At 39.8% G+C, this 19,779-nt stretch overlaps 2 protein-coding genes across 3 annotated transcripts; both read left to right on the plus strand.

Moving 5' to 3' along the window:
* The first annotated feature begins 5,257 nt into the window (after nt 1-5,257).
* On the plus strand, nt 5,258-8,130 carry LOC101479120 (prolactin-2). Of its 2 annotated transcripts, none has more exons than XM_004570312.2 (5): nt 5,258-5,337; nt 6,019-6,131; nt 6,831-6,926; nt 7,174-7,356; nt 7,466-8,130. In XM_004570312.2, exons 1-5 carry the CDS (start codon nt 5,298-5,300, stop codon nt 7,637-7,639), a joined length of 606 nt encoding a protein of 201 aa, XP_004570369.2. In that variant the 5' UTR covers nt 5,258-5,297; the 3' UTR covers nt 7,640-8,130. The 2 variants fall into 2 exon arrangements, with proteins under 2 accessions (XP_004570369.2, XP_076739687.1); XM_076883572.1 differs by having other exon boundaries at nt 6,834-6,926.
* Nucleotides 8,131-8,967: 837 nt separating this feature from the next.
* LOC101478841 (dual specificity protein phosphatase 3) lies at nt 8,968-16,232 on the plus strand. The gene is made up of 3 exons (XM_004570311.4): nt 8,968-10,008; nt 13,234-13,466; nt 13,745-16,232. The coding sequence occupies exons 1-3, from the start codon at nt 9,833-9,835 to the stop codon at nt 13,951-13,953; spliced, it is 618 nt and encodes a 205-aa protein (XP_004570368.1). The 5' UTR covers nt 8,968-9,832; the 3' UTR covers nt 13,954-16,232.
* Nucleotides 16,233-19,779: the final 3,547 nt, after the last annotated feature.

Below are 19,779 nucleotides of genomic sequence, written 5' to 3' on the forward strand. Positions count from 1 at the left end.
CAGTGCTGTCACAGTCTGATCCGCCTGTTCAGTCTCTTCCTATCCCCGGCAGAGAGGCTGCCACCCCAGCAGACCACACCGTAAAAGATGGCTGAGGCCACCACAGAGTCATAGAAGGTCTTCAGGAGTGGGCCCTTCACTCCGAAAGACCTGAGTCTCCACAGCAGGTACAGCCTGCTCTGCCCTTTCCTGTAGAGGGTGCCTGAATTGTGAGTCCAGTCCAGTTTATTGTTCAGATGAACAATGAAGTACCTGTAGCTGTTCACAGCCTCGATGTCGATACCTTGGATGTTAAGCGGTTGCAGTTGAGGATGTTTGTGCCTGTGGAAGTCTACCACCAGCTCCTTGGATTTTCTAATGTTTTTCTAGTTATATAGAATAAAGAAATAAATTCATCATTGCTTCACAAAATATTAGCATTGTATTAGATGATGTATGAGGTGAGGAAACGTAAAAGTGTAATGTGTCCATATGAGAAATAGGTTCTCAGTATGCTAACATGTCAGCATATGAGTGAGTCATTCATATATACATGTATGCAGTTTAAGAACTTACATACATAAAGAATAAACCATACAATGAAACAATCAACAATGAAACAATCTTTTTTAAAATGCTTATTTTCAAACAGTTTATTTTCATAGAATGAAATTATTAAATTATAAACTAAGTATAACAGCTGCTGGTTGTTAAACAGCGCCTCCACTGGTGGGTTTGGAGCTGAGGAGGACCTCAGGAAGAAGCTGCTGCTTTTGCTTCTATGTAGCCAGCGTGGTTGATTTCATCGTATTTTATTGTGCTGAATGTTCACATTGGTTGGGATGACTTTAGGTTTGATTAGGAGTCACATTCAAGTTGAATTTTAGTCCATTTGATTTACATAGCACCACTAACAATTGTCTTATATTATAAAGTAAAAACCCTACAGTAATAGATCAAACAATCCTCTCAGACCAAACACTTGGGGACAGTGAGGAGGAAAAACTCCCTTTTAACAGGAAGAAACCTGACACCTGATGGGAGAGCACAGAAAAATGTTACTGAGATGCAGTCGGGATATTTTAACTCACTCAGAGGGAAAGACAAGAGTGGAGCAGAAGTGCTCAGTGCATGATGGCAGGTTAACCAGCAGTTGTAGCCTGTAAGGATGGGTCACGGACAGCTGATTGATCTGTAACTATAAATAAATATTTATTAAAGAAGAAAGTTTTGTGTCTAATCTTAGAAGAAGAGAGTGTCTGTGTTCTGAATTCAAACTGGGACCTGGTTCCACAGAGGGGCAGACTACATCCCATTCAACTTTTAGAAACTCAAAGAACCACCAGAGTGAACAACTTTCTCTGTAGCAACACAGCTCATGACTTTTTAACAGTGGCTCCCTGTCCTGGTACTCCTATAACATAACCATACACTGTCACATGGGATGAGCCGTGTGGAGAAAATAAATGAGGATCCAAGTGCAGGCACTCGCTGAGATGTGAAGGTGGTTTATTGTAAAATAAAGCACAAGGTGAAAAATGGCAAAACGGAACTAAAGATAATCTGAACTGGGAAAAACTAAACAGCAAACATGAACACGAACATGAGGGAGGGTGAGCAGAGGCACAGGAAGGTGGACGGCAGGGAAAACACACGGAGAATACACAGTAGGGTCACAGTTGACTCACACACAGACCAGCAACTAGTACACGAGTAGACATGACTTACATACACACAAAAGAACACAGGGAGATTACAAACAGGTGGGGAACACAGCTGGGAGTAATTGACAAGACGAGACAGGGGAAGCAAAACTGAATACACTGACATCAGACATGAACCTTCAAAGTAAAACAGGAAACAAGAGACAATTCTCAAGACACAGACTTGACACTGAACTAAAAGGGACACCTGGAAAACTCAGACCCGATACTGACACAGAACCAAAACCTACGAACAAACAAAGACATCAAGAAATCAAAGATTAACAATACAAAACAGAAAACGCTGGGTCACCGACCCAGGACCGTGACATTGCAATCTACACTACAGCTCAAAAGTCTGAAGTGAATTAGAAACGTCTTATTTTCTCACAACAGTGAAATTCTCTTTAATGTTTTACTAAATTATTGGAAATGTAAAGAAATATAAACAATCACTGGTAACATTTATCATAAGTAACGAATGAGATTTAGTGAAATATCTACATAAGTGTAGTGTTCGGAGTGATCATGAGACACTGTGGTAAAGTTTCACAGGATTATTTGCAGATAGTTATGAATCCAGGATAAACACTGTGGGCTCCAGGAGACGGGGCAGAGGTACTGCAGGCTGTCTGAAGGCACACTCACACACTGTCACAGAAGAGTGCAGGGATCCAAACAAGCTGACTCCAAACTTTTACATGTGTACGTGTGTCTGTAACTGATCAGGATTTTTAGTTGTGTCTATCATCAAAAACTGAGTTGAAGTGTTTTAACTCTGATGGCAAACTCTCCCTAACACGTCCACTTCATGCATGCTTCCTGATCTGTCACGCTCATCAGTGGCTCATGGATGTCTGTACTTGACCACAGAGGCAGAGCATCGTTCAATCCTGCCAGCTGCCTATCTAGGGAGCATTTCAAGGATGACAGACTCCACTTTCTCTGCAGCAAGACAGCTCATAACGTTTTAACAGTGTCTCCCTGTCCTCATACTTCTATATCATCTTCTCTAATAGATCTACAAATCTACACTACAGCTCAGAAGTGTGGAGAGAATTTAAAATGTGTTGTTTTCTGAAAACGTGTAAATCCTGTTTGATGTTTAGTGTGGGATTATAATATTATCTTATGCCATGTTATACCCCTGATTAATGATTGTGAAATTATTATGTAGTTTTAGTTTGCATTATTCTCCTGAATTAGAAGAAGGTGATAACTCTTGCATTAGTTAAACTGATTTGCATTACATTAGACTGCTGATTTATTGTGAATGGATGATATTGTTTTATGATGCACTATACTGCTGAGTTAAGAAGAGAATATTGTGTGCAGAGAGTCAGGGCCTTGGTGCTCTGATAGCAGAGGAGACAGAGCACATTCCACAGGAGGTTCACCCCACCACCTTGTTGGGAGCAGAAAAACAAGGAGCCGAGGTCATAACTTAGGCGCTGTGTGAGAGAAAGAATGTGAATGTTTAGGCTTTTACGACTAGGTGCGGGCCACTAGAGGCTATAAGAGTTTGAGCAACCCTCCACCAGTTTGAGATTTGCTGTGACCCTCTGCATGCATGTCTCCCCATCCGGATGGTTTATGCTCATAAAGTGTTGAATTGTATGGAATTAAAGATTGTTGATTGAGCATTGATACACCGAGTATTGTCCTTCCTTCAGCCCAAAGATCGAAAGAATTGGGAGGATTTAACATTAGTAACAGCAAATTAGTCAGAAATGTAAAAATATGAATGTTTAACAGTAACTTTGATCATGAATCATGGATGGGGTTTAATGAAACATCTACACGTGTACAGAGGCCCGTCTGTTTATCATGTTAAAGCCCAACTAATCAGTCAACAAACTTTTATCGAAGGACATCAACACTGACCAAAATTATTTTGTCAACTAAGATAGTAATACATTTTGTCACATTAGAGTCTTGAACGCCCCATTTTCTCTTCCTTATTGTGATTACATCAAGTTTGCACTTTTCTATAAAAACACTGGCACTCACATATCTTCAAAACCCTCGGGGTTTTTTTCTCAGTTTCACAAATGGAATAGTTTTTATTTCTTAAAATAAAAAATAAAAAAATGTTTCCCCTTTTGTAGTTTAATTGAAATTAACCGCAAAATCATCGAAGACTTAAACTGGTGTGTTTAAATTCAGCAGTTAGTGCAAGTTCGACTTTATATTAAGACTTCAGTATGAAACCATCTTTGAAACAGCTTTCAGTTCAAGCAGACGTGTCAGGTGAGTATTTGAACCAATGAATGTGGGTCAGTTCTACAGTCATCGGTCTATCCCAGACCATCCCAGCTTGCAGGGCAGATTATCGACTACGCCTTGAGTGGGGGTGGGGTTAACATTTTGCACAGTCTGTTGTCTTTTGTTTGTTGTTGGCACAGTTTGTATTGTATTACAACATTATATATGTGCATTTGTAGGAATTCTTCATGAGCCAAAAGAACATACTCCTTAATCTTAATTTTGTTCCTTCCTAAATTATCAAAAGTCCTTTAAGGAACAAGTGAGTGTAACCATTTACTCTTTTAAGTCCATTTTTTGACTGAAATGTGAGCCAATGAAGAAAAATTAAAATGGGAGAAACATGAACCGTCTTTCTAGGCCCCGTTCTGCTTCTTGTTGTCGTCTTTTCAGCTGAAGGTTTTTCAAGAAGGTTTTACAACAACCTGATTAATAGCTGAGAATAGAAAACACAACTTGAACACACAGTTTTCCAAATTGTAGGAGATGAAAGATAGCAGTCTGACATGTTTTTAATGTGAGTGTTAAATGACACCTGAATAAAAATCTTCACAGTGTCACCGTTTTGGCCAAGGTAATGACATCAATACTAAACATCTTATTTGACACCATCTTTCTAAGATTTATATACAAAGTACAATAACCTTGGTTTTTCTGAATTTAGAATTAGAAAACTAATTAGAGGTCCAGGTCTTTATGTCGGTAGTTTATTTGTGTCATTTGGCTTCATAGACAAGTACAACTGGCTATGCTGATGAACGCTGACCTGAGGCCAAGAAGAACAAGCAGAAGCCATAAGAAGGTCATGACTAACCTGCAGTAGTGTTTCTGTGCTATGACGAACTCTGACTGCAAATCTTCAAATTAGTTGGATTTTAGAAAAAACAGAACCTGTAAAAACCATTTCAGACTTAAAAGAACAATAAATATCAAGAGTAGAAAAGTTGAAGCTGGAAACTTGAAATACTAAAAAGAACACCTGAGAAGCTGTTGGTCAGTCACGTGAACCTGCAGGTGCCACCGTGCTATTACAGAACATTAATGTTTTTATTTATTCAGTCAATTAAGAGTAAGGAGGGACGTTTTCCACCTTCATGCAACACACACAAACACACACAGAGTTGTCAAACTGCAATTACGTCCTGTTGCATCCATTCAAAGCCCCTCTGCCATGTTTCTCATTATAAACTGGTTCCAGCACGTTCTTGGTAATTAGCACAGAGTCACCCTGCTGCTGCATAACCAAACGACCGGAGCCAAGAAATTATAAAATGGAGGCACAAAGGAGCAAAAGGCAAAAGTGACAAGAAGACGAGGAACCAGAAGCTGACGGACGGCAAAAGAAGAGAGATGGCTCAGAGAAGAATCAGGGGAGGCAAACTCGTGATGGGTGAGAAGAGCTCAGCCAATACAAAGCTTCATAGTGCTCTACAGATCATTTACTTGCTCAAAAAATGTAAAGAAATGAAAAACATTAAACCTGAGATTCTACCCATAAGAGGATTTTAGCTTAATTACAGTTAGAACCAATATTACCAGTTTGCTCACCAGCTCACAATCAAAGTTTTGGTCTTTAGCAACCACATTTCGGAAATCTCTCGCACAAATATTCATTTAAATGTGAAAGATTTGGAAGACAAAAGTTACCATACATCAGAGATGTACTATATATATGATATGAAAAATTATTCCTTCAATCATTCATCTTAGAAAAATAATTTACAAAGATGTGAAATAACCTGCATTTATTTTTTGTTTATTTATGATTCACTGCACCAGATTTAATAATATTATGAGTATAAAGCCACGGCATTGCTCAAATTCTATTATTGTTGGTTTGGCAGCCCTTAAGAGGACAGTGCTAATAATAATGATAAATGAAAACTTTTATTTTAAACTTTTACAGCTATTTGTATGAGACCTTTTATAGAACAGGTTATAAATGTAGCTGAAAGACTGCTTGAGGAGTGTACTTATTAAATAAAAGGGAAAAAGCCAAAAGGACACCAAACTGTGGCCCTGCAGCTGCTTTCTCTAACTCTGCCTCCGCTCATCTTTTCATGCTTCACAGTGTTGTGTGTGGTGGCAATGTGCAGAGCCGTCCCCATCAACGACCTCATCTATCGAGCCTCTCAACAGTCTGACCAACTGCACGCGCTCAGCACGATGCTCACCCAGGAGCTGGTCTGTACCTGTGTGTGTGTGTGTGTGTCTGTCTGTGTTTGCACTGTAAATAAAATGTCACAGTCTCCCTAAACATAAAAAACACAAACTTCCTGTTTAAACGCTGATGCTTCCTTATTAGCTCGACATGCAGTGCAGTGGGTCTGCTTGAAGCTGCCTCATTAGCAGTTTTCTAAGTTACAACATTTGGTTAAACTCTTGAAAAAGCAGCAGCCTTTGTGTTGAATTAAAGCCTGCCAAGCAGTTGTTGGTTATAAGGTAAGTTAAGATAACCTTTATTAGTCCCACACTTGGGAAATTTGTTTTGTTACAGCAGAAAATATGTATGGTCATAAGTGTAAGATGTCTCTGGCAAAAGGTCGGCAGCCTTAACCAGGTTTCCTTCATGGGTCGACCTTCAGGATCAATAAAGTTTTATTGAATTGCGCTGAAAAGTGGATAGTGCAAAGTTATATAGAAAAATTAGAAAAACACTGGAATAAGATAAGAATAAGATACTGTACACAACTGTACACAGTAGAATAGAATAGAATAAAATAAAAATACTATATACAATAGAATAAAATAAAATACAAATGCTATTTTCAATTGAGTATAATACAACAATGCCAGAAAAGAGTATTGCTATCAGTGATCAATAAAAGTCAGCATGCTAAAGCCTGAACAATCTGTCTGATTTTTTCCCATTTACTTAAACAGCAGGGCTCTGAAGTATTCCCTATAGACAGGGTTCACGCGTGCCACACCTCCTCTCTACAGACCCCCACTGACAAGGAGCAAGCACTTCAAGTATCAGTAAGTCATTTTACTTCAACCTTGCCTACTCTCCGTCACACTGTTGCTATGTCATATCTCTGATATCTTCAATATCTCTGCATCTCTGCTCACACAAGGCACAATTTATTCAAGAGCCCCTTCAAACAGTAGTTTAAAGCCAACGAGAACAAAGGTGTCTTCATCTCACTGAGACATTATGTGCACACATGTTTTCCTCTGTTTTCCCAAAATCTCCTTCACCTTATTGTTTGGATTTCTCCTCTAGGAGTCAGATCTGTTGTCCCTGGCTCGCTCCCTCCTGCAGGCTTGGTCGGGCCCTCTTGTAGTCCTGTCCTCCTCTACTAACGTCCTCCCGTACTCAGCCCAAAGCACCTTATCCAAAACTATCCAGAAGATGCAGGAGCACTCCAAAGACCTTAAGGATGGCCTGGATATACTATCTAGCAAGGTGTGTGGGCTGCAAACAATAATTTCTGAATATGCATTTATTTGAACCAAGAATATTTAAAAATAAAGTCAAATGAAAATAATTTTTCCCGGACTCTGTTTGTGTCCAGATGGGTCCAGCTGCTCAGACCATCACTTCACTTCCATTCATAGAGACCAATGAGATCGGCCAGGACAAGATTACCAAACTGCTGTCCTGCTTTCGCCGGGACTCGCACAAGATCGACAGCTTCTTGAAAGTCCTGCGCTGCCGGGCAGCAAACATGCAACCCCAGATGTGCTGAAGAGTGGCTGTCCAGCCTGAATCTGTGAAAAGATCGTTCTTACAGCTTCTATTGCTTATCAAATAGAGAATTGCTCATGATAGAAATTTGCTGTCTTAGATATTATCTGGTTTGCTAATTAGTAAGCTTTTTAGGCTTCAGGGATTAAGGATAAGGAGGAATTATAAGGCAGGAAACTATCCATGGTTTGACTCTTTTAGCACAGTGAGTAAAACAGTGATCTTACTTTCCACTGAGCTAATTCTGTGTGTAAAATCTCTGTGACTCCTCCTTGTCTTTTCCTTCTGTTGCAGCAGAATCCCCTGAAAGCTAATCTACTAAAGATGAAATCTAGGGCTTCAATGAAGAGTTATGTTTTCTTCCTAACTAGTGCTTAGTTGATGAGAAACTGCAGCATTTGACTTGAGTCGTGTCTTTTAAAAAGCTTTGTGAATTCAGTGCCTTTTAAGTAAACGATTTCTTTAAAATCTGTATTTCAATAAAAAAAAATCTTGCACGGTGAAATTCTGTTATTTATGTGTTTGTTTGTTTTTTCATGGGAAATGCAATACCTGTGGAAAGAATAGGAATACACTCAAGTTTCTTGGTGACCATAGACTGTATACAAAAGACAGACCTCACAGACGTTTCACAGTGGTCTTACCTACAGAATTGTTGATTCACATTTTAAAGCGTCAATTTGACAGTATTTATGTAGAGCAGTATTCGAGCCAGAAACAACCATATTTGGAAGATAGGGTGTTGTGCTAAGGTGAAGCTAGGTGCTATAGGTGTATGGAGTGTCTAAAAACAAAGGTAGCCGCTAAATAACAGGCTAATAAAACCCTAGGATTTTGCTGACAATATTCAAGTACAAACTACAATATTTACACAAAGCCAGACGGGCTGTGCCACAGGCTGAGAAGCTAGCAAATAAGTTTAAATCAACTTGACCTGACTCACAATGATGATAACAGTTGCAATATATATATATATATATATATACATATGTACTCCCGCATTATAAGGCACATTAAACGAAACAAAACAGTCAGATAAGTCAAACTTTACTTAACTCATTCTTCTTGCTTTTTCTACTTCCGTACCATTAACTGTTTAATGCTGAATTCTCTGGCAGCTGCTCTATTCCCATGTTCTGCTCATGAAAACAGGGTTTGATCTTTAGTTTCATTTTATAAACTGGACTTATTTTTCTACAAAGGTTTGAACTTTGAGAGTATTTAAACAAGAGAGAAAAGTGTGAAAATGTAATAACACTTATTATTATTATGATACTCTAATGCAATTTTCTCCTCTTTTCTCTCCCACCATGGTGGGTGTTAGGTATTTTAGTACCATGGTAGCATTTACTGGATATTGTTTTATAGTGACATTATACAGGAAAACTCTGTCATTCAATAAGGCCCCTTTGTTTTAGTTATTTTTCTCTTTGACCCAAGAATTGATGTGTGAGAATCACAGGCTGGTACAAGGTTGAAATACCACAGAGATCACTCCCTCAGCTACATTAGTTTCTTAATCTTTTAGACGCCTGTTGAAGGCCAAATGGTTTGTTTCAGATTTCACTAATGTAAGAACTCTTCGTTTTGTGCCTTGAAAATATGTCGCTGAGATAATCACAATTGTAGCTGAACTGATAAACTACACAAAGGATGCTTCTTCACCCAAGGGCAGGAAGACGCTGCCTTATCTTGGTCTGTACTGGTTTAAACTGATAATCTGCTGTCTCATGAATTTTACCCTCTATATAAACTGTTGTACTTGTGAATAAAGTTGAGTCACTTTGGGAAGACAATCTAAAGCAGTCTCTGTTTTCTTGTTCTCCCAAGCTGCTCCCGAGCTCGTACTAACACGCTGAATGGCATGCTTGAATATTACTTGAGAATATATTTGACTGTGTTACAGACTAAGGGACATTCTCTGCTGATAGGTGAAGGTACATTCTCTGCTGATAGACGTCCACGCCTCGAAGGAAGTCGATCCACGGATTAGGCCTTGGAAACCGTTTCCTTCAGTGGGGACCATTGGCCCAGGGCCGCCCATACGGGCGCTCCGGCCCTGTCGGTGGGTTTAATCTACCCCACACTGAGCAGCGCGCTGTTCAGAGCAGCAGAGCGCTCCATCAGCCTCGTAAGCCGATACCTATCTGCCACGTTCATTCCTTCTCGGCGGATCCACTGCTTTGCTTCGGACATGAAGAACAAACATAACCAACAGGTGAAGACATCGGCTTCCAACCGATTCGACATGTCCAGCTTTGAGGTGTCACTCCAGCAACTCAACGATCTGTTGACGGACGAAAGCGGCTTCTACAGCTGGCCAACAAAACACTTCCACGAGGTCTACCCGAGGATATACGTCGGCAATGCGTGAGTCATTGTTGTCATGTATAAAGCGCTTTTTATAGACAATACAAATCCTTCATTATGACCACGTGTTTGTAAAAAGCCTGTATCATTCTGAAAATGTGCTCATACGTGCAGGATGCACTATGAAACTTACAGAAAAATATGGAGAATATGAATGAAGTTATTATTGTTATTAGATTATACCTATATGACGAGGAAAGGTCAGCCTGCAGAGAGGATTCACTGAGTAATGAAAGATGTAAACACATCATTGCATCTGTTTGCTTTGCACGAGCACGCTTCACTCATGCGCTGTAGAAAGATCTAGACGCTCCAGAGAATGAATACTTTAGCTTGAGCTTACTAAAAGGACTTATTGCTGTTAACCAGCACTGTAACATATATGACATATTTAGATTTGTTAAAAATCGTATGGTATGGCTAAATCCATTTTTTCTCTTGTCTGAGTGTGAAATAAAATAAAAGGATGCAGGAAACCAACCAGCATACCATGGCCTTCACAGTCTGTTTAATTTTTGAAGAGGTGGAGGGGAGAGGGAAAAATGGTAGGAGTGGAGGAGTTTATAAATAGCTCATGTTCTTAACCTGCAGAGCATCCACAGAGGCATGCTCTACTTTTACTGATTTCTGCATGGTCAGCATTGATGGCACACTGAACTGTGTTGAATTAATTTTTTTGAAACGATAAACTATACCTCAGACATCCAGGGTGTCTGAAATCATGTTTTATTTGTAGCCTATAGCATGTTTGAACAACAGACGTCGACCCAAAGTTAGAGACGGACACATTTATTTTCCAGTACTCCAAAAAGTACAGTTTGAAAATACATGAAAAGCTAAGAGGTGTCTGTTATAGTACTGTAGAAAATCAAAATTACAAAATGTGTTTCAGAATTTGTAAATTGATGAGCTGATTCATCACATAAGTCAGTGCTTTCCCCTAAATTGTCTTTTAAGACTGATTATACAAATGACATGAAGCATGTTCATGAAGCTTTAGAGGCTCTGATTCAGTGGAATCAGACATTTGTTTAACTTTGTTCATAATCTCTGTGATAGCTAGCCTAAGTGTTAGCTTACTGTAGTGAAACATTTGCTGCTAACACGTGACACTACATGGCGTCTTCTTATCTCACGCTCAGAAACACTCTTTCCCCCCAATAAACATAACCAATTCTAAAAGGTAGTCACAATGTTTATTAGATGACAGATAATCACGTTTTTTAATCATATAATATAATTGATAATTTAAAAGTACTGGAATTCTAATGAATTAATGCTAATGTTAAAGTTTGAGGTAAACATCATTTGAATTCCTTCACAGCTCTTTAATGTAAGCTGTATGCAGTGAGGAATATTCTAGATTTGAAAGAAAATAAATTTTACATGGCTGACTCTAAAAGCTTTACAGCAGCACTTTTGTTTTTTAGACCTGTGAGACCTCTCTAGTATATGTGAAGGACAGAGCAGAAGCCCTCTCTGTTAGATCTCAACAAATGTCCTCCTCACAAACATAGGCTTGGATAGATAAGGGAAGCATATCTGCACATAACATGCACCCACGCATCCTTCTTCCTCAGCTGCTGTGTTTATGCTTTCATGTATCTGTCCTGATTCCACTGAGCTGGCGTGCAGTTTGAGCACCAGTCTGCAGTCTGCTCTATTTTTAGCTCTTTACATCTCTGAGGCAGGAGGTGCTAAGTGAGGCAGCCGTCCCAGAAGTTCAGAGTGAAAAGAAGCACATCTCTCTGAGGCACAGCAGTGCATTTATATGATGGGAAAAGGAAACATGAGACAGAAACATGAGTGACACTACACTTCCTTCTTTAGCTTGCAGTCTTGTGTTCTCCAGAAGAATCTGTTAAAACTGAAGAAACACCATCAGGAACAGCTCAGGTTCATTAACCTGTAATTGCTAGTGAGCATAGACTGTATATAAAAGATGAATACAGTCACCGTGATATCAACCACTGGTTAGGGATGGGCCTTTGTGAAGGTGCTAAAAGCAAGGGGTGGATCTGACTATTATAACTACTGATATAATCCTTGTTTGACTTCATCAATGGAGTCCATGAATGTAGATGTTTATGTAGACTGTTCTGGAGATTCACAGCCCATAGTTACCTGATTCAGAAAAACATTTATTACCTTGTTGCAGAATGAATAATGAATGAACAACATGAATTGTGTTTTGTGTTGTAAAAGCAAGAAATGCACAGGTGTTGTTAATGTTGGCTTATTTCCATTAAGTCACACTTAGCCAGCAGGCTTCCATAATATATAGTTTAAAACAAATCACAGTTTGTCTGGAGCCATGTTTCCATATTTAGTTTCTCAGTTTTAGCACCGTTACCTTGAAATTATTTCATTTGATAGTCTGGCGTCTGCTGGCCTCTGCTGGACACTCCCAGCACTCCTCCTCACAGCCAGACTGCACTGATTTCAGTGCATGAATTAACTGCATGTGAAAAAATTGTCATTAGATAATTGCCAATGTTTATAATGAACTCAACAATGGTGCCATTCAAAGCAACCTAACTGCCAGTTTTAGCCATGAATGGGTATTTTGTTTACTCTTCGTGCTTGCTGCAGATAAAGCTTGAGAGAATAGGAACCAAATGCGGATAAATGAAAGCCAAGGACGTAGTTCTGTGCAGCAAACATATCTAACAGTGCAAAGACAGGAAGCAAGACAGATACTGGCAGCACATCAGTAAGCAAGGGAGGCGGGTTTGTTCTTTTAGTCATAATTACTCTTTTATTCTACTTTCAAATTCAATTTTAATTCTCTAGTATCGTGTCACAGTAATCTGCAGAAAGGACCTACAGTATCAGAGAGAAAGCTCCAACAATCAGATGATCCCATAAGATCAAGCATTTAGCAGTGGTGGGGAGGAAGAACTCATTTTTAACAGGAAGAGGCCAACAGCAGAACGAGGACAGTCGTCTGCTGTTTCTGGTTGGGAGTTGAGAGGAAAGAGATGACTACAAGAAGATCATATAGACAAACTGAGGTTACACAAAATTTTATGACATGCATTGTTTGCGATTGTGGCGAGTCCAAAGCCACACAGCGTAGAAATTTCACGAAAACCTTTTGCAGTAGTCCAAGCACTGAGTAACAGGGGTCAGACTGTGTTTAGTGTGTTGTCACGTTGATATTAAGCACAACCTGTAAGGTCCCCTTCATATTGCATATTTGCTTCTGTTCTTTTCTTGATGCAGATTTGTGGCGACGAATGTGATGCGCCTGAAGCGCCTGGGCATCACCCACATCCTGAACGCTGCAGAGGGAAACTCCTTCATGCACGTCAACACCAGTGCTGAGTTCTATGCTGGCACAGGCATCATCTACCACGGCATACCGGCCAGCGACACAGACCACTTTGATATCAGCATTTACTTTGAAGAGGCGGCCGACTTTATCGAGAAGGCTCTGGCGTACAAAAACAAAAAAGGTCAGAATAGAGGAGCACACAGATGTATGTGAAGTATTTGAAAAAATACAGTCATATCACGCTAACTGCAAGAAGTTCTCGTCAGTCAAGACGCTGGCTAGAACAAAAAAGAAAGACAATGTTTGCCATTAGGTTGTAAAAGGAGTGGCAAGTTTCATAAGCTTCATACTTTGAGGCCAACACGTATTAGATTAGAATTAGATTTGTCAGGTGATAACTTTGCACAGGTTTGAGGGCTTTGATCAAACTGTAACACCTGCATCTCTTTTCCTCTGTAGGTAAAGTGTACGTCCATTGCAGGGAGGGCTACAGCCGCTCGCCTACCTTAGTTATCGCCTACCTGATGCTGCAACAGAACATGGACATCCACACTGCTCTGGCCATGATCCGACAGAAAAGAGAGATCGGACCCAACGACGGCTTCCTTCGGCAGCTCTGTCGGCTAAACCAGAGGCTGTCCGCTGAGGGGAAGCTCTGGAACAAATGAGGCAGGCAGGAAAGCATGCTTATGCTTAATCGCACACCCGTCCTTTCACTTGTTCTACAGCCTGAACGAGCCACAAATATGTGAGGGAGTGCCTGCTAAACATGGAATTTAATGTGTAAATTCGGGTACACTGAATTCCCAGCATGTTTACAGGGTCTCACGTCTGTGAATATTACGTTCATCTGAGCTCACCTCGTATTTTTCAGATCCAGTCTGTGTAGCGTAAATATTTTCCTGTTGCTCACTGTTTCAGAGAACATTTTAAGATTAAGAAGTAAATGTTGATATACATTTATATATGTTGAAAGTGGTGAAAATTTAGATAGTATAGTTCTGTGTGATACTGTCACCGCCTTTTCTCATTGAAGCTTCCTTTCTCTTCCGCCCTCGTGGGGTCGAGCCCTTAGTGTTGGCTTCTCTCCTGAAAACACTGCCAAATGTCTCAGTGGCAGCCGCTGCCGAAGGGGACTTCAAGTGGATACTGTGATTTTTCAAATCGAATCAATGATTTTATTGCACTAGTTGGAAAGATATAATAGCTATTTTTCAACTTCTAATACTCTGACACTTATGTACAATATCGATGTTTAGTATATGCTTTAGGTAAGTGCACATATTCTGACCTCACATCTGATAGCCTGCCTCAAAAGTATTTTTCAGTCTAAACATCATTCTACAGTTATTGTGCTTTATAGAGAAATGTTAAAATGTTTTACATTGCCAGATGGTTACCTTTTTATTAAAGAGAAACTAATGTACTTTAATATTATTGGACCTGCTAAAAAGAACTAATTATTTATGAGAGTTGGATGAAAAGATTGACTGTAAAACACAAACCTACAGCTGCCAGTTAGCTTAGCACAAAGGAAAATGCTACGCTGTAGCACAGTAGCTAATATAAATATCAGAAGAATTATAGTTAGACATTTTGGTATATAGTATTTTTGTAGAAATTTAATCAAACAAGGAAAAGCATGTTAAATATTGAGCTTTACAGTTTTGTGTGTACCATTATGCAAAGGTAGGCTCTTTGTTTTGTTTTTTCTTTTTCTTATTTTTCAAGCTATGCTAGCTACCTGCTAAAAGTAGCTTTGTACATATTTAGTATACAAACACGTGGTATCAGAGAACTTCTAATACAGAGCTCAACAGTAACATACTCCCTTTCTTTTAATGGTTTAGGTTCCATTTTTACCACTGATGTTTCAGAAAAACCTTAAATATTAACATTTGGGTCATGAATCCAGCTAACAGGCTACAAGATGAATCATGACCATGAAGAGATTTGATTTTTAATCCCACTACAAATACCAGATACCACATCAAATGATCCTTTTCATTATCCCAGTGCTGTATAATAGTTATGAGTAGTTAAGAATATCCTTTTTGAGCTTCTCCTGTGCGTGTACGTGTGTGTGTAGTGGAGTATAGCTTAAATAATGATATGATACAGTGCTTCATTTGTTGTTGCAATCACTGTTCTCCCAGTTTCTGAGAAAACCCCCCACAAATCTAAAATTTGAGGGTATCCATAAATCACATTTTTCAAAATAAAAGGGATAGAGATAAGCGGTACCGTTCAATTTGTTGTTCCTTTAGCCATTGAACTCCTTTTGCTTGCAGTCATTGAGGACCATCTTGCAAGTGCCCTCTGTTGAGCTTCTAACTGAAATACAGCTAAATGAGATTAACAGGACGTTGAATTGTGCTCCCTTATTGGCCCCAGTGGTATCAATCCAATCATCTAACTCTCATCATGACCATGAAACTATTTTTCAATTCCTTTAATGTTAGCTTTGGGAGATTTGAATTCTTCCACTGAGCAACTCTATAATTGTAAACTGATTGTAATGTTAATACTGCCAAAACAAGACAATTATTTCCCAGTTGCTTCTCAGTCAACGCCTTTTGCACATTTGTATGTTCATATGAGTGTTTTTGTCAAACTATATCTAGTTTTATATACGGCAGCATGTCAAAGTAACACTTTTAGCCCTGTGTACACACAGCTGTGTATATCTGTGTATATCTGCTGAGTCATGGTGTGCATTATTAAGTGTGCATTATTAAGTGTGCATTATTCCTCACAATGTGCATTAGTCTGCCTGTGACTTGTGAATCATCATGTGCATTACTGAGTAGTGGTGATATAACTGGTCATGTCAGTAGACTTTCCGATGATGACACTGCTCTTATGAAGTGCACTTTATCCAATGACGCTGGTGATTGTTGTAGCTCTCTTTTCATATATTCATAAATAAATAAATGAAGTAAACATGGCTGTCTTTCTTTAATGTGTGGCTTCTTTCAAAGGAAAATATCTCAGGTGTGAGATCTCAGCATGCCAAGATCCACAGCTAGAATAGATTACACAATACATAATTCAATTCAATTCAATTTTATTTATATAGCGCCAAATCACAACATAAGTCGCCTCAAGGCGCTTCATAGATACAGAGAAAAACCCCAACAATCATATGACCCCCTATGAGCAAGCACTTTGGCAACAGTGGGAAGGAAAAACTCCCTTTTAACAGGAAGAAACCTCCGGCAGAACCAGGCTCAGGGAGGGGCGGGGCCATCTGCTGCGACCGGTTGGGGTGAGAGAAGGAAGACAGGATAAAGACATGCTGTGGAAGAGAGACAGAGATTAATAACAGATATGATTCAATGCAGAGAGGTCTGTTAACACATAGTGAGTGAGAAAGGTGACTGGAAAGGAAAAACTCAATGCATCATGGGAATCCCCGGCAGCCTACGTCTATTGCAGCATAACTAAGGGAGGATTCAGGGTCACCTGGTCCAGCCCTAACTATATGCTTTAGCAAAAAGGAAAGTTTGAAGCCTAATCTTGAAAGTAGAGATAGTGTCTGTCTCCCGAATCCAAACTGGAAGCTGGTTCCACAGAAGAGGGGCCTGAAAACTGAAGGCTCTCCCTCCCATTCTACTTTTAAATACTCTAGGAACAACAAGTAGGCCTGCAGAGCGAGAGCGAAGTGCTCTAATAGGGTGATATGGTACTACAAGGTCATTAAGATAAGATGGGGCCTGATTATTTAAGACCTTGTATGTGAGGAGCAGGATTTTGAATTCAATTCTGGATTTAACAGGAAGCCAATGAAGGGAAGCCAAAACAGGAGAAATCTGCTCTCTCTTTCTAGTCCCTGTCAGGACTCTTGCTGCAGCATTTTGGATTAACTGAAGGCTTTTCAGGGAGTTTTTTGGACATCCTGATAATAATGAATTACAGTAGTCCAGCCTGGAAGTAATAAATGCATGAACTAGTTTTTCAGCGTCACTCTGAGACAGGATATTTCTAATTTTAGAGATGTTGCGCAAATGGAAGAACGCAGTCTTACATATTTGTTTAATATGTGCATTGAAGGACATGTCCTGGTCAAAAATGACTTCAAGGTTCCTCACAGCGTTACTGGAGGCCAAGGTAATGCCATCCAGAGTAAGAATCTGCTTAGATACCATATTTCTAGGCTTTTCAGGGCCGAGTACAATAACCTCAGTTTGATCTGAATTAAGAAGCAGAAAGGTAGCGGCCATCCAGCTCTTTATGTCTTTAAGACATTCCTGCAGTTTAACTAATTGGTGTGTGTTATCTGGCTTCATGGACAGATAGAGCTGGGTCTCATCTGCATAGCAGTGAAATTGTATGCTATGTCTTCTAATGATGCTGCCTAAGGGAAGCATGTATAATGTAAACAGAATTGGTCCTAGCACTGAACCCTGTGGAACTCCATAATTAACCTCAGTGTGTGAAGAGGACTCTCCATTTACATGCACAAATTGGAGTCTATTAGATAGATATGATACAAACCACTGCGGCACAGTACCTGTAATACCTACAGCATGTTCTAATCGCTCTAATAGGATATTATGGTCGACAGTATCGAATGCTGCACTAAGGTCTAGCAGGACAAGCACAGAGATGAGTCCACTGTCAGAGGCCATAAGAAGATCATTTGTAACTAGGGATGGGTATCGTTTAGGTTTTATCCGATACCGGTGCCAAATTGGTACTTTTGAAACGGTGCCGGTGCTCAAACGGTGCTCAAACCGGTGCTTAAAGAATGGAGAACACAAAATTGGTCCAAAAACCTCTCATGTTCAGCTGGTTTTTGTAAAAAGATAACAATGTTAGCCTTTTCTGCAGCTATGGGGCATATAAGGTATCACTCTTGGCTGGAAGCAGTGCTTAAACAATGGAAAAAACACAAACTTTATCCAAAAACCTCTCATGTTTAACTGTTTCCCTCTTTTTCTTTGGTCATTTTAGCCTTTTTGGCCAGGGTGAAGGGAGTATCTGCCATCAAACAAGAAGACATGTAGCTATGATGATGTTTGCTAGTTCACCTTACCTGCATTAATGTAATAACGTGGTTAGCCTACTCAACGTAAATTACACACGAACAACATTAAGCTACTCACGCAGAGAAGAACGGCTGCTGCTGCATCATCATCCTCATCATTTCTGCTACACTGGCAGGGCTAGGGGCCAGGACTCTCCTCTTCAGGTTTTTGGGGGATGTTGCTAACTCCGGGTCCGATAACAGGCACCACACCCGCAGTAGATGCGCTCGGTGTGAGGTCTCGCAGCAAGCTATCAAATACAGCGCATTTCTTGGCTTTTAAAAAAAAACGCTATGCGTCGTCAGGTGTTTCATCGGATTCGAGGTGTTACCTCCTTTGACAGTATCACAGTATCAGCTTAAAGCACTTGTTGCTGCTGAGTTTGCATATTTTGCTATGAAGTACAGCCAGACTTTCGACCGCTTCGCCTTGGGCATTTTTAATCTGTAGCTCTGCTCTAAAAGAACGTACGTACCTGGACCCGCCTACTATCCTCGGAAACGTAAAATGATTGGCTAGAAGTGTATCACAGCTCAGGAAAAAAAAGCACCGAAATAAAGCACCGAAATGTGCGCTGCTTTTCGGTCTGGTTACTACCGTTTATGTCAGAACCAGTGCCATCATGGCACCGGACACCGGTACCCATCCCTATTTGTAACCTTCACTAAAGCTGTTTCTGTGCTGTGCTGAGCTCTGAAACCTGACTGAAACTCTTCAAATAAACCATTCCTCTGCAGATGATCTGTTAGCTGTTTGACAACTACTCTTTCAAGGATTTTTGATATGAAAGGAAGGTTGGAGATTGGCCTATAATTAGCTAAGGCTGCTGGGTCTAGAGATGGCTTTTTGAGTAAAGGGTTAACTACAGCTAGCTTGAAGGCCTGTGGTACATAGCCGATCATTAGAGATAGGTTGATCATATTTAAGATCGAAGAATTAATTAATGGCAGGACTTCTTTGAGCAGTTTTGTAGGAATGGGGTCTAAAAGACACGTTGATGGTTTGGAGGAAGTAATTATTGAAGTTAACTCAGAAAGATCAATTGGAGAAAAAGAGTCTAACTTAACATCAATGGTACTAAGAGTAGCTGTAGATAATATTACATCTGTGGGATGATTATTGGTAATTTTTTCTCTAATGATTAAAATTTTATTTGTGAAGAAGTTCATGAAGTCATTACTAGTTAATGTTAAAGGGATGGTTGGCTCAAAAGAGCTCTGACTTTTTGTCAGCCTGGCTACAGTGCTGAAGAGAAACCTGGGGTTGTTCTTATTTACTTCAATCAGTGATGAATAGTAAGATGTTCTGGCTTTGCGGAGGGCTTTCTTATAAAGCAGCAAACTATTTCTAAATGATGATCCTCTAAATTTGTAACACGCCATTTCCTCTCCAGATTACGAGTCATCTGCTTTAGGGTACGTGTTTGAGAATTATACCACAGAGTCAGGTACTTCTGATTAGAGA

Source organism: Maylandia zebra, linkage group LG4, assembly GCF_041146795.1.
Source record: "Maylandia zebra isolate NMK-2024a linkage group LG4, Mzebra_GT3a, whole genome shotgun sequence".
NCBI lineage: Eukaryota > Metazoa > Chordata > Actinopteri > Cichliformes > Cichlidae > Maylandia > Maylandia zebra.

Excerpts from the sequence above, each read along its gene's own strand:
- LOC101479120 (XM_004570312.2), top strand. The coding sequence starts at position 5,298 with ATGGCTCAGAGAAGAATCAGGGGAGGCAAACTCGTGATGG. Across the intron at positions 5,338-6,018 it reads GGGAGGCAAACTCGTGATGG|TGTTGTGTGTGGTGGCAATG; the intron begins GTGAGAAGAGCT and ends CATGCTTCACAG. Across the intron at positions 6,132-6,830 it reads CGATGCTCACCCAGGAGCTG|CAGGGCTCTGAAGTATTCCC; the intron begins GTCTGTACCTGT and ends TTACTTAAACAG.
- LOC101478841 (XM_004570311.4), top strand. The coding sequence starts at position 9,833 with ATGAAGAACAAACATAACCAACAGGTGAAGACATCGGCTTCCAACCGA. Across the intron at positions 10,009-13,233 it reads AGGATATACGTCGGCAATGC|ATTTGTGGCGACGAATGTGA; the intron begins GTGAGTCATTGT and ends TTCTTGATGCAG. Across the intron at positions 13,467-13,744 it reads GGCGTACAAAAACAAAAAAG|GTAAAGTGTACGTCCATTGC; the intron begins GTCAGAATAGAG and ends TTTCCTCTGTAG.